General features: G+C 36.7%; 1 protein-coding gene across 2 annotated transcripts in view; it reads left to right on the top strand.

Moving 5' to 3' along the window:
* Positions 1 to 1149: 1149 nt before the first annotated feature.
* Positions 1150 to 15441, top strand: part of myo1ea (myosin IEa) — a 52914-nt gene continuing 38622 nt past the window's right edge. For both annotated transcript variants that reach the window (XM_032560648.1, XM_032560647.1), the window contains exon 1: positions 1150 to 1426. In XM_032560648.1, coding sequence (XP_032416539.1) covers positions 1424 to 1426 — 3 coding nt within the window. In that variant the 5' untranslated portion in view covers positions 1150 to 1423. The remainder of the gene's footprint in view (positions 1427 to 15441) is intronic.

Below are 15441 nucleotides of genomic sequence, written 5' to 3'. Positions count from 1 at the left end.
TGGTTTGTTTATTCAGTTACAGGTCGATTTTGTGCTGCTCCCCTGCTTTGTTTGACCTTTTACTGTGATGTAATCAGTAGATAAGGCCTACGGTTATACGAGCCGCCATAATAGGGATTTTTAAGACCCTTTTATTTAATCTATCCCTTAATCACCAACAAAACTTGTTTTACATATAACTGTGACCCAACAATGATGTCTATTGATTCCATTATGAAATGTGTGTTTTTGCTTGATCCCTCATATTATTTACAAAATAACCACTCTGAAAATAGGCTTAGATATTTACCACGTTTTAAAGAAAACATCCCAATGATTTTCAGAAAATTTTAGGAGAAATAATGATTTCATAAGTGCTGATAAATCTGTCGATACATCAGATGTGTATTTACGTCAGCTAATGGGAAGAAAAAAAACTATGGCGTAATTTAAAACAAAGAAAAGCTTGAGATCGTAAGTGTATGGAATAATATAAATGAGGCAGGTCTTGCAAAATTATTTCCCTTCTTTATGCTGGTTTTATTCTATAAAGATCAGATTCATTCCAGCTTTGAAGGTTTTCAGTGGTATTTGAACAACTGGAACAATTTGTAATCTGCATTCATTTCCCCTTTAAAACAGTTAAAGCCACTACAGCGGCTACATTTAAATTGGAAACTTATTTGCAATGGAAAATTTTAAACATATCTGTATTCAAGTTAGATATATTTAAAAGTAATGATTAAACCAATTATAATAGTTTACATTTGAAGAGGTACTGTTTAACAGATCCCACAATCAGGCTTCACACAATAATGAAGTTTCTCTAATCAGTAACTAGGATTACTTTAAAAAACAAAACAAACTGAAGAAAATCTGCTATCAGTGTAGGGTCGGAGAAAATTGCTGAGCATAAGTTGCAACTAGACCATTACAACTTTGATTTGCGAGTATTTTAAGACTAGCATCTTTCTCCCATTCTCGCTCAGTTCACCACATTTCGTGCTATAATAACTTTCGGTCTGGAAATGACGCTATCGGCCGGCTGAAGTTCCGCGCATGCCCAGTGGAGTCGCTCGCAGAAGCTGATGAATATTTAAACATACTACTTGCTGCGTGCCCTTTGATTGGATCTCCTGGCTCAGTTTCCTGTGTTATGTTTCAGAGCCGATGCTCCTCTGCTGGCTGTCAGTGTGGGACTTCACCATGGACGGAGGACGCAGCTGAGGAAACCGCATACATGCAGTCCCCGCTTTTACAGGAATAACTTCTGAAAACTTGAACTTTTTCCCTTCCTCCTCCTCCTCTCTGATTTCAGATTAAAGCTGTAGACTTGAGAAAAAAAATAAATAAATAAGGACTGCGAACTTCACCGAGTTTCGCGCAAATACTGGATTGTGGAAATACGACAGAGGACTGAGTGGAGCTGCTGTGAAATTAGAGGATGGTGAGTGTTTTGGTATCACTTGTTTAAAGTAGCTAGTAGTTATAGACCAACTATATTCTGGAGAGCTGGGAAAACAAACACATAATTATTTGTAAAAAAAAAAAAAAAAAGAGGTTAAGTCCAGAAAATAAATATGTCTACAAATGTTTATTAGTTAATGTATTTTTATTTTTGTTTTTCTTCTTTTTTAATTAATTTATCTCGCAATAACAGATTTTTAGCTGCTTTTCACATCCTCACTCCTAACAGCAGACCCACTTTTTTTAGGAGGTCTGCTCTAAATGCAGCTGGGAAGCCCATATCCTGGACTCATCATCTGATTTTCACCCAGGAATATTTATATTCACATAAAGCATCAGTCAGGTGCACCAGGTCTTGCATTAAGGAAACCGGTTAGTCAGCCAGCGAGCATGTGTCAGGTGGAGAGTGTACAGTATGTGAAACAACTTGTGTGTCTGCACATTACCCGGAGACAGGTTTTTCCTGGTTGCTGAATGCCATCCCCTGCAGCAGACACACCTAGGCTCAGCAGCCTGTGTGAGGCTCATCACTGTGTTTTGGCAATAATTACACAAGCCTTTATCACCCGGAGAAGCCTTTATCACCCGGAGAAGCACATTTACTTTAGCTGTGATACAGACTGCTATCACCCTCATGATTGAGCGGAGAACTTTTGTTTGCTTTAAATTGCTACAAAGTGCACAATATAATAATTGTAATACTCATGAAGACAGGTTCATTTGTAAATATGAGCATCTTCAGGTAGCTTTAGGACAGTTTTTGTCTTTTTAAACACAGGTTGGACTGAGACCTGCTTCATTTCCTCATCTTAAGCAACAAGTTGAACCTGGAGGTCAGGTTGCCCCAAGGAAAAGCAAAAAGCTGCTTGACCTATATTATCGTGATGTACATTTACACTTGAATTACAACTAACGTGCATAAAGAAAAAGTGAATAGATTCCTGCATTTGTGGCTATTGTCAATTTAAATTATTTCTACATGACAAAGTCTGGGAAAACTAAAGTCATTGCCCTACAATCATTTGATTAAAATATATAATTTGCATTGATGGATAGAAGTTGTTTCAGGAAATGCTCGCCTTGGTTTGCTTCAGTCTCCCTTAGACAGAAAAGGAACAAGAATAGCCTGATTTGAATCATAACTGTCTGGAGCAGCAGACATCAGCATTGCTCACTACTTCCTTCTCTTCCAGATGTTGAATTGTAAGATGGTACGGCAGCAGATGTTCTGCATTAGTTTTTCCAACAGAGATCTGGCTCCCCCTTGAACTCAAAGCTTCAGACCTTCCACTGCTGTAGAGATTTGCTCAGGAATTCAAGCTTTGTGTCTGAAAAGAGGCCGAGCAGCCGTCCTGTGGACCTGGGGAACTCGTTAGGCCTGTTGCTGCTGCTCAGTCCGCTCCCACTCTTCTTTTGATCCCTGCCTTTCATGCTTTCATTTATCCACAGCTTTTTGCTACCTACTGTTCACACGGGCCTCACGAGTGTTTACTTATGCCACCGTAGGGCTTACCGTAAATCAGGAACAAGTGGAGCTCATATTTTTGCTTTGTAAATCTAAGTTGCCGTCAAGAGTTGAAGTTGTTTATCAAGTGGCTGTGTACCTGTTTAAACTCACCGTTTGCACGCCATGACTTACAGCCCTCTGTTGAATTTCCTCTGACTGAGCCAAGGATCTGTCTTCCGTTGTGGAAATCCTCGGTTAAAAATCACTTTTGATAGTTTTTAAAGCAATGTCTCCTAATGCTAGTTCAGTTCTCAGGATGTCTGTGATGATGAGGGTGGAGTTGCTCTCAAATAGTGCTGACTCATGACTCATTGATGATGCGATTTGCTGACTGGCTACAAATATAGATTCAGAAATTACTTTTAATCATCCATGGCTTATTAAAAAGAGGATAACGATGTGATGGATGTTGTCACTTCATAAAAAACTGTTTCCGTGCTTATTCCTTCAGTAGTCTGCACAGTGATGACACTGAAACTTCTGCTATTGTGTCCCAGAATGTGCTGTAGCTGTAGTATGTTTATACTTTATTTCAGAGCTGCTTTTAGCGATGTTAGCTGTTTCCTATATGAGCACTTCTATGTTTGGGAGAACACCAGCACTCAGAACAACAAAATAACAAAATTATTATTATTTTTGTTACATTTTCCAAGCTTTTTTCTCTTTTTTTTGTATTGAGGCCAAACTGGAACATGGAAATATATGAACTGCTGACCTCGTTTAAAGTATTCTGCAACACAGTTTGTAATTTTTAAATACTAAAGATAGAAATTGTTACCTTCCTAATCTTCTCAGTATTGTGGATCTGCTATTGGAAATGCTAATGTCAAATGAAACAAAGACAATGCTTTTCCAGTATATTCTTCTCCACCTTTATTAGGCTGCTTCAGTTTCCTACTCTTGAGTATCTTCTACTTCTCTGTTATTCTGCTTGCTTTGATTGAAATGTGGCTTTTGCAGCTACTGATCTCTTTCTGTCTTATCGAACCTGTCTGCCCAGCGTCCCCTGACCTCAACAGGTTATGCTGTTCACCAGATATGTTTGCTTTTTCAGATGTTTCTGTGTTAACCTGAGTGATTATGTTGGTAAATCCCAGTAGATGACCAGTTTCTGAAACACTGATCAGCCAGTTTGGCACAAACAGCCATGCCACACTGAAAGTCACCCTTTGGTCCAAATGTAATGCTCAGCTTTAACTTTAGCAAGTCACCTTCATCACATTTAGATATCCAAGTATGCCATAAAATATAAATAAATCTCTAACTCTAATTATAGTAAATCTGGCCAAAAGCGAGTAAAGACGCCCGGTGTGTGGTGGATGTCCACCATCACCAATTTTGAAGCCTTTTCTTTGTTTTAGCTTGTTTTAAAAAAAACACTTTTTGAAGAAGCAGCATGTGGAGTTTGAGTAAAATGTCGTAAAATGTTGTATATCAAAAGTCTTATATAATGTGTCACAAATATTCATATCTGTCTCCCAATAAATTTTCATCACTTTAGGATGCACTAAATGTCAGAATATGCCACTTCCCTTTTTTGTTTAAATTGTTTTTAACAAACAGGTGATGGATAAGTCAGCTTTGTTGTGAACTCTCTTCTTTAACTCAGTATAACTGGATCAGTAGAGTTTTATTTTGACTTTATAATCTTCTTCAGCATGCTCCCCCCCCCTCTTGTGCTTGGATAGTGGAGCAGGCAGTGTCTTGCTGTAGCTGCTAATTTGCATGTATGACTTTCCTGGATGGAGAGCAAAGTCAGGCTCCTGCTGCTCTGCTCCGGTTATCTTCTCCGATAGCTTCCCCAGGCCATGCAGGAGTCAATGTTCACCCTCCTGGTTAATGAATGGCCTCTTGCATGGTCGAAGCTTTACTTGTGCTTTAGCTGTCTCTTTCTATGGGTTTGTCTTACTGATTGATTTTGTTAAACCTTCTTTCTTAAAGACACAGGAAGTTAAAATTTTACCTTCATCATAACAAATGTTTACGTATTCCTGTGACTAACTTTACAAGAAGCGGGATTCTTTCTGAATCTGGGTTTTACACAATATGAGGTTTCTCTTTGTTAATTTTAGTAAATTAGCCTTCTTTTGACAGCCTGTTATTTTGTTACTTATATTTTTTAAAAAATACAAAAATATCTCTGAATTTGGTATGCAGTGACGTCCTTGTTACTGACGTTTTAGACTCTCAGCTATCCAGATGATGAGTTATCACCAGTTTGATTTAATGGTATCTTTTCCACAGGGGAGCCTCTTGTGCATAAGATTCAGCCTTTTGTTTTTCTTTTTGTTTCATGATTTTTTTTTTTTTTTTAAATCCAACAAAAGATAAATTGTATATTTAAAGACGCATTAAGAAATTCTTATTGAGATTTCCCTAAAAACAAGTAAAAAGTTTCCAAACTGTTGACAGTGATACATAAGGAACAAAAGGTGAGTCAAAGCTTTAAAAAGGTTTGTCAGCTGTTTTAGGAACAGACTTACCGTTATTCAGAGGAAAACATTCAGAATCAGCTGGTTTGACTCTTTTCTGGCAGACTTGAGTCATTGTATTAATTCTAAAATACTTCTGTAGAGATAAACATATCCTTGGTCTCTCTGTGATAGTTGTCTCTAAAGTCAGCTGTTTATGAGAATAACAAAAAGAAACACAAATTAGTGCTTCTACTGTTGTCTCTTTTCATCTATCAAATGGTTCTGCTGAATAATACGATTTCTCCGAATCTTTGATCTTAATTGGTAAGATTGTATTTATTCGGTCAAAGAAGGTGACCAAGAAAGATCTGAATAATTTTCTTGGCATATTAATTGTGTTTTTGCTTAAGTAGGACACCATTTCCTCACACAGTTTCTCAGGTGAGACATGCAGGGGGGTATTTACTGCTTAAAAATGACCAGATTATTGTTAAGAAGATTGCAACTTAATTCCTGCTTTATCAGGAAGTTAAATTAATATTGAAACATTGGACTTTAGCGAACGTATTCTGTGAAGTCATGCTCTGTTAAACAAGCATCCAAGTAAAATTTACAATCTTACGTCTACAGAGAAATAAATAATTGCATTGTCAGCTTAATAGCTGCAACATTCATCACTTTATAGGATGTGAAAATTACTCTCATCATTTTCGGTTTCTGCTGGTAATCAATCCTGAAGTGTCCATATCTGTGGGCTGTCAGTGCAGGTAGCAGGACCAATCCGAGTCGAGGTTTCACCTAATGAGTACAGTGTCACTCACAAGCTAATATTGACTTAAGCATCTTACTTCTGTGATCAAATTTATAAAATAGCAAAGGCCTTCTGTTTAATAGATTGAATTTAAGAGTAAAAACAAGCCTTCATGTTCATTTTAGGGCTGCCTGATAAGTTGAATTAAATGCTGTGCAAAGTCAGTTTTGCTCTATTGGAACCACAAATGACTGTTTGGTTGCAGTATTTAGTAGGACTTTATATTTCAAGTGCCTTGCATGCAAATTGTGAATGCTAATAAAATATTTGGGTATGCTGAATAAATGCTCACTTCCCACAATGCCCCTGCATGATGTGGGACTTTAGTGGTTGTGGTGCTAAAGTTCACAAATGGTGGTGAAAAGGAAGAGTCTGAAATCTCTGGGTTAATCTCAGTCGCAGTTTTCAGAAACAGAATTTTAATTATTTTGTGCAGTAGTTAGTTAATATCTGAAAATCCTTTTATTAGTTGCTGTTGTTTTTGCTTGTTTTATGATAATACCCACCCATCTGTATTTATTTAGTTCCTTCTGTGCAGACAGCTTTTTTCCCCCCCCCAACTGTCTTAAATTTTTACTATGTCTAATTTTGTCATTTTGCACATTTAAAGTCAGACTTGCATTCACTGCAGCCAGTGAATTGCAGCAGTGAACACTGATTGATACTTTAAGGAATAGCCTTCAAATCGGATTAAAGCATCTCTTCTGACCTGAAGGACCTTTCACAGTAAATGCCATACAACCTCCCTCTGTGGTAAAAGTTTTTGGTATTTGATGATTTTAATTTTTATACATATTGTGCTTGGCTTGTGCAAGTGCAATTGTTGGAAGATGGTAGATAAAAGAAAAACAAAGAATACTTTTGTTGCGGTGGCTGTTTTCAGGATTGCAGCTTTTAGAGCTGATACAAGATTACATTTTTGTTCACTCCCCATTGTAAAATGCCAGAAAAAAACATTAGTCATTTGTTTGGTAGTTGTACTAAATCTTAAAGAGAAAGTTCTCTTCATGAAGTTAGCTTTTGCATTATTTTACTGTAGCTTAAACCCTACATGCCAACGTGTATTTTATTAGTTAAAATCACAGGAATAACTTCAGCACAGCTGACAGTGATGTCTCCCCCGCTGCCTGAGTTCGCTGTACTTTGAAAGGTCATCTCTGCACTGAATGGCGTGTCTTTTTTTTGTCTAGGATTTCAGCTGAGCTCCACCCTAAACCGCATTGTCTTTTATATTATCTTTTATAGGCAGCTATGTTGCCGTTGCTGCTCCTTTAAGGGGCTGATTAAGTTTTGATGTTGCAAATGCGCATTTCTGAAGTTTTCTCCCAGGAATTAAAAGTTTGTGGGCCGTGCTGAAACATGTTGAAGCACAAAGACTGTCCTTTAGATCATTCTGGCTATCTTCTATGTGGGATGCTGCTGAGTTCAGCCCTGCCTGGAAGGAACAGCATTTAGCATCATTATAACCTGTAACTTCTCATGTTTCCAAAATCGAGCGAATCGAAACATAGATTTAATTTCTTTCATACCGCAGAAATTTGATTCACCACAGTATGATACCATTGTCGGTGAAATAGTTTATTCTGGTTTACAAATGACTACAGTCACCATATGAGCTGTGGGGCTGTCAGAATAACTCATTGTGCCTTTTGGATTAATTGGCAATGCTTCATTTAGACCTGGGCTGTTTCAGTGGCTTCTCTGCTGTTTGCTAGGCTGTAACTCAATTCAGGGTCATTGACTGTGGTTTAAAGAGGAATGTCAGTCAGTTCCTATTGTCTCAGTGTGTGAACTGTTTGTCTCTGGAGAATATTTAATATACACTTTCTCTGTGTTCAACTGTGAGTTGTTGAGAAATGATACCCAGAGATGGCAACTATTAAACGTTTATAGATTTTCCATGTTTTGTGTTTCTATTTGTTTGTTTCTTGTATATTTGAATAAAAAGTGGCTTTGTTTTATGTTAGTCTTGAAAATGTTTTGCTTTTTGTTTACCGTCTTGCAATTTCCTACTCCACCCTTCATTGTTTCACCTGTGCAGCCAACGCTTTCTTTTGTATTTATGCTGCCTTTAAATGCTCGTGTGAAGCTGGATTTTCAACGATCTCTTCCCAAAAACACCTTAAGAAGTCGGATTTTATAAACTTGCTGATCTTATCTTGATCTTTAAAGACACATCAGATAAACTTTCGTCCAAAAACTTTATTTCTGCAGGTTAGTGTTTTTCTTATTGTGTTTTTAATTAATTTAATCATTAAGTAATGTTCAGTGTGCCATTCTCTTACAGTCCTGCCCTTTAATTTTGCGGTCCATTTTATTTTTTGAATGTTGATGTCTGTTCTTGTTAATGTAAACTGTGTCTCTCTGTTGAGAGATTAAAGTCTTTACTCTGCCTACATCCCCCAGAATGCTGTGCGGTTCTGCATTGGAGTTCAGTGAAATTATTGGATGTATTTTCTGTTGATATTGATCACCTCTGTTGCAGTTTGTATTGTTATTGATTTATTCTCCAGTGTATGAATGTAAAACTAGCTTTATTGTGAACACAGCCAAATCTCCAGTAGACTCCAGCAGCCGTTTTCTCAACTTTATGAATTAGACTGTGTTACAACCGGGCCCTTAGCATGATTTAAACAGCCGCCAGTGTCTGAAAAGTTCAGAGGATCAACCCAGCTCGCACGCAGCCTCTCCTGCTCCATTCCTGCTCTGTCTCTCATCCCTGTTTATCTTTCCTCCTTACTTTGGAAAAAGGCCAGCCGTCTTTGTCAGCAGTTTTCTCGTCATCTGGCAGGATTTCACACGCCGAGCGATCTCAGATAAAGTGCGAATGCAAGCAAATGGGAGCAGGTGGAAGTTTCTCTAGGAGAACGGTTCTTCCCCGAACTCTGATTCGCTCAGATTAAACTAGAGATGGAGACAAATTAGTCACATCAACCCACATGTTCTGCTTGAATATGTGTTGGAGCTGTTCCCTGACTTTTGTTGCAAGTTGTTCTTCTTTCTTCATAATTTTGAGTCATAGCCTGAATACTAAAATGTCCCTGGTGCGTGTCCATTAAGAGGGTGTATTCAACACTATTTCTGCAGAATTTAATCAGTAGTTCATTTTCAGATGTTGTTCTACTTCTGTTCTATTACTTCATTAGCAAATGAGCTCATAGTCTGGGACTTTTTTCTATATTTTTTTGTAGTTATACACACTTAAATACTGAACTTTAAAAGTTAGCAGAAACTCATTCACTAATTGAGTGTGCATTGCAGATTAAGCACTTCTACAACAGGTCATTCTGAAAAAAAAAAAATTCTGCTCTTTAGCTGTATTTACAAGTTAACTCATTGTCTGAGACTTTTGGCTGAAACTACCTTGCATTTGTAAGGTTTTTTTTTATTTATTTACTTTTGTTTATTTTACTTTTATATTTTGGTTGCACCTGATGATTATTTCTGCACTGGATCCTGCACAATAAACGTCCAATAAATGAAATATGGCCTAAAAACTTTTTAAGTGAAATTAAGAAAAGTAAAAAATTTTGATGATTCTTTCTTTTTTTTTTAGCTGTATTGTTAGTAGTTCTAGAAAATATATAAAAATAAATAATTGGGTGTAGATATTGGATTACAGTTACAGTTTTTTTTAAACAACACTCTTAAACAGTTGAACCATTAAATTGCTTTTTATTACTTTTTTGTCAGAGTAGTTAACCATGAAACTTGGTGTGGTTTCAATCTAGAAATGAAGTTTAATGCACATATTTAAATTCATAAACTGAAGCTGCCTTGGAGTGTTTATCTCAGGCAGTTTGGCATTGATTTCAAAATGTCTCTGAAGCGAATAGGAACTCAGGAAATCAATAAACGTCAGTATACTTTGGAAAACGGTTGGCTGTAGCATAAAGAATACATCATTTAGAGTCAGTGACCTGAAACACACAAAACCACTGGCATGGTGATTGAACTGTGCATGCTTTACCCTCTGGCTGCATCTGCAATAATATGCTTCAGTCCGAATTTTGTGAGATTTGTAGGTGGTCAGACCACAACGTGATCCCCAGCATGAATTGAAGACGTTTTCAGCAAAGCTGCAGTGTTATCTTTGAAAGAAACCTCTCCTCTAGTCAAAATCGATCATCTTAATGCTGCTTCCTGTCGTGTTAGTCTAGCTGTTGTTGGAAATTTCTTGGCTTTCAGATTAAATCCCATGTTTTCTGTAAATCCTTTTCTGCTGGATGAATCACCTACAGTTCATAACCGCATTTTCTTCGTGCAGTTGGGTATAAAATGTGTTCATGAATGTGAGAAGACTCTGTTCTTCTAGAAGATTTAGTCTCAGGGCTTTGCTTCATTAGAAATTCCTTCTCTAATCTGATGACTAACCAGGAGGCGTGGTTCAGGGCCGAACCTCAAGCTGTTTGTGGTAAGAATGACGCTCAGTGTTATATTTACTTCCACCACTTGTGGTGAGCTGTACATGTCAGTCACTTGCTTCCAGCCAAGTTCTGAGTGATTCCTCTCAAAGTTCATCTCGCACTGAAGAATCACTTCAGCTTGTCCTTATTTCAGAGCAAAGTACTGATTTTAGATGAGCAGAGCTGCCTGTTCCAGCCTTCGCAGGACTGCTTGTCCTTCCTTGGTGTGGAAAGGGAAAAAAAAAAAGGAAAAATGTGGGGAAAAGTGCCGCTTATGATACTGAATCAAACCCAGCCATTTCCTGTACGCTGAGGCAGAGCGCAGCACTCTCCATATTTGGTGATGGTATTTGCATGAAGGGAAAACCTGGGCTTATGGATCTGGACTGGTGTTGAGATTCCTTTGTTTTAGCTTAGAAAAAAAGCTCTGCTTTTACTTTAAATACATTCATATATAATGTATGGGAACCATGCTCTCTTTTCTTCTTTTTTATATAACAAGTGTGCTATATTATGGTGTTTTTACATAACAATGTTCTAGTGATGTCACACTTTATTCCTCTGCTGTGTCTGTTTGTTTTCTGTTCTGAGAGTCTGTGGTTGCATGGAGATGGTGTTGTTATGCCTACCCTTGACTTCATATTGTAACACGTGTCCCTTGTGCTCATGTGTGTTTGTGTACACTACTTTAATGTCGCTCCACTTCCACCAGCACTAACTGTGTCGTTTTAAGAAGGAGATAAAGGGAGTTATGAGTCAAAAACACTTAAAATGTGACTAAAATAGGAAACTAATACCTCACAATTTGAGAAAGTGGAGGCAGTATTTTAAATAACTTCTTCAAAGAATGAATGTGTGAAATGTTAAGCTGGTAAATCTATTAAAAAAAATCTTGTAAAAGTATGATATTGAATGTTGTTTCTTCTTTTTCTTAACTTTTCTGTATTATGTGTGCATGATTGAAGCATGTTTATATACTCTCATTGTGCATTGTTGGATATTAACATATTTCAGGCTTTTTTGTTGAAAATATTGAGGTAGTGTGGTGACGGGGCATTTTCTCTACAACGGACAGCAGTTATCAAACATCCTCCTCAAGTTTAACTCAAACTTGTTGAGGAGTAAAAATTGAATGATAATGCAGAGAACTATATTCATTAAGATAAGAGCTAGACAATGCTTTGGGGAAGTGACCCTTGACCCCTGGCTCAGCAGCCAGCAGAGGAGTTTGACTTTTTTTAAGCGCCTCCCGGATGTTTTTGTAAGGCCCTCCTTTTCTGTGCATCTACTCCCTCAGTTTACTGGAGAATATGAGATTTTCTTCCTTCACTGAGCAGGAAGAGGCTCAAACATGACGTAATCCTTAAAACATTTGACATTTACCATTAACATTGAATACTTTTACTTTGTGGTTGAACCGAAACCTTTCTGGCTTCAGTTTACCTGCAGGCTACTTTTTGCAAAATGATTGTTGTAGCAGCACTAAATTAAAAGACAGAGAGAGAGAGAGCAGTTGATAAAATATAATTTCATTTAAAGAGTCATTTCATTTTGAGAGTTGGATCATTTTTAAGGATTTTTCTTCTCTTTTTGTGTTTGGCGTTTCTTCACAAAACCTCTGTGTTAAACTTCCCTGCATTGAGGAACCTCAACCTTTACATCCAGGCCTGTTTTGTGACATTGTGCACTTATATAATTGAAACTGGCATTGGAAAACCAGCAAATCACAGCTTCTCTGTTGGTTGACTGAAAGTGCTACTCTGTCACTCCCACTTTCTGTATGTATTGCAATGAAAAATCATTTTCCACCTAAATATGTTTGACCTGCCGTTTAAGCCATGAAGTACCTATAATTATAATTATACACATTTTTTGGTTCATTTTCACTCATCTTACCTTGGCCTGATTTCTGCCAGACATGACTTGAACAGCCTTTCTATGCAGATGTAGAGAAACGCATCACACCCCAGTCAAAAAAAAAAAAAAAAAAAACCTTGAAAACAAAGGAGAAGCAAAGTCATTGACATTTAGCACTATGGAAAAGCTTTCTTTTTTTTTTTTACCCCTCCAGGGGGTCTTTTTGTGGGCTCTAGTGTCCCTTATATGATAGTAGGCTGACAGGAAACGGGGAAGGAGAGGGGGGAAGACATGCGGCAAATGTCGCGGGTCCGGGAGTCAAACCCGCGACGGCCGCGTCGAGGACTCAAGGCCTCCAAATACGGGTCGTGCTAACCGCTACGCCACCACGGCACGCCCCAGCACTAAGGAAAAGCTTTCTAATCTATTCCTGTGGTTTTGGAACCGTGATAATGAGAGCCATTATCTATAAATGGAGGAAACATAGACTCAATTGCTTCAATTGATTTCATTTATTCAACAATAAGGAGGAGAATGAGCAAAAATGGCATGTTGAGGGGGTTTTAATGCCAAAATCCCTGCTGACCAAAAAGACCAAAATGGTAGTCGTATAAAAAACATCTTTAAGATCCACAAGATTTTTTGGGAAAATATTCTACGGATTTTTAAGACAGAACTGGAATTTTTGGTTGTTGTAAAATCATCACAAAAAAAGAACATTGTACTGAAAGTCAAACACGGTGGTGGCACTATGATGGCCTGGGACTGTTTGCAGTCAACTTGCTGTAATTGTTTGAAACATGAATCCTACAAATTATCAGAAAATGCTGAAGAAGAATATCTGGTCAGCACTTGGCTTAAGCTTAAGCTAGCAGTTTTTGTGTTTGGTCTAGTCAAAGTTCAGACTTAAATGTGGTGGAGATGCTTATGCCATTACATTAAACTGGATTTTCACACGCAAAGTCACAAGCATTTCAGGCTGAACTTAAAATTATTTCTAGAAAAGTTGAATTTCACTTATGTGTCTTGTTTTTTTACCTAAACATGGAAATCTAGATTTTCCTCTTTTTCATTTTATTTTGGATAAGAGTGCTAGCATGGCTGTTTCCCCTCCTTTAAAGAAACCATGACATGCAAACAAACTTGACTAGACTTGACCGTTTCAGAACTGTTACAGTGTGATTTGAAGACTCCCCAAGCAACATTTTGCTCCTACAGAAAAACATTCCCTGAATTAGTCTTAGAAGCTGTTAACAATCTTCACCCCTGCTATAACTCTGATTGTAAAGTGGTTCTAATTTGGTTACTTTGAATGAAAAAAAAATTAAATAAAATCCCCTTCAGGATATGAAATGCTTCTGGCCCTCCTACCAGACTCATTTAAAGTTAATTACTGAAAGCACAACGACTTTTACTGCTCTCCTTTGTGCTGTTTTCTTGCTCTTTGATGCTGAATATTTCTGTCGTTTTGCAGCAGCTGTTTTTATTCATTTTTAGTCTGTTGTGATCTAATGCAACGTTTGCATCTTTCATTGAGACATGAGCAACATTCACTTTTTTCATGTGATCCCTGATGCAAAGTAAATATTAAATCACATGTTTCAGCACAAAGAAACATTCCTTAAATTCTTTGATATGATAAACATATGTTAATATTTTACAAAATATACTCAAAGTCTGACCCTTCATACCTGGTATAATGTCTAATTATTTTAGGTTTTGTAAGAAATAGATTTGGTGGATATTTTTTATTCATCTTTCAGGCTAAGTTGAAGTTAGTACACTACTAACTTTGAGATCTTATGAGTCAGACTTTATTTTTAGAGGTTGTGGGATACATTTTATCCAGATTCAGCGAACCTAGTTGTTGAAAGAACCCCAGACTTGAAGCCTGCGCGTTTTTCTTGCTAAATCAGTTGTTTAAATGTGATTTAGCATAATTATATATAAAGTCTTGTTGCTGCAAACTAAGCAGATGGACGGTTTTTACAGGTGGTTAAAACTGTAAGTTTTAGCTGTTTCTGTTTAAGTTTGAAAATATCACATGACTTCATGTGAACAAATGCAAAATTTCACATATTAAACTTCATGCTTTTGTCTTTGCTTTGTTTTATGTAGCACACCTTAATGAAAAATCACAGATATTTAAAGTTGTGCTGTGATGCGTTTATTCCCTTATAAAGTGGTTACGTGAAACCAAAAGGGTAGTAAAATACTGCAAGATTAAAGGCTTGATTAAGTTTAATTAAGAAAAAAGTCAGAACATAAACATTTTCTAGCCTTTTGAGATTAATGTGCTATTTGATGCTAAATGCTTTACCTCCAGAGTAGTTTATGTTGCTCGTTAAATCGGCGTCTGGTCTTGGTAATGAGGCTTATATTTATTTCTGTCTTTGAAAAAAAACCTTGAAAACTAGAAATGCATTTATAAGGAGACTTATAGAGGCGCTGGTGGTTTCTGGCCTACTGGCTTCAGTTTTTATTTCTGATTTGTTTTATTTTTTTTTATCTAAGTATCTTAAAATGTAAAAAAAAATTTAATTAAAATGAAATAAAATTTAATTTTAAAATTAAAATGACTGAATGTTGTTATCAAGAGGATATTCTTAACCCAAGAGAAAAATAAAGGAATTACATAATTATTCCAATTTATTATATGTACCTAATCTTAATCTGACGTTTATTAAACTCAACTTGTGGATAAAAGTATATTTTCCTGAATGATGCATTTACAGACAGAAAATTTTGGCAGGTATTTATTTTTGATTAACTTAATGGATAATTTAACAATTGGAGGCAATCAAAATAAAATTAGCTAATTCTGATCTCTGGTGGATTGATGGTGCATCTCTATAGAAACTACATGCTTAACAGTGAATAATTGTAAAATTACTAAACAGTCAATGCAAAGTATTTACAGTTAATGTTGTTGAATTAAATTATTCATACGCCAGGCAGATTTAGTTTAATATTTTAATTTAACTCACATGTTTCTTTTGA

Source organism: Xiphophorus hellerii, chromosome 4 (assembly GCF_003331165.1).
Source record: "Xiphophorus hellerii strain 12219 chromosome 4, Xiphophorus_hellerii-4.1, whole genome shotgun sequence".
Lineage (NCBI taxonomy): Eukaryota > Metazoa > Chordata > Actinopteri > Cyprinodontiformes > Poeciliidae > Xiphophorus > Xiphophorus hellerii.
Note: the sequence above shows the minus strand (reverse complement) of the source record. Positions and strands in the feature narration are given on the sequence as shown.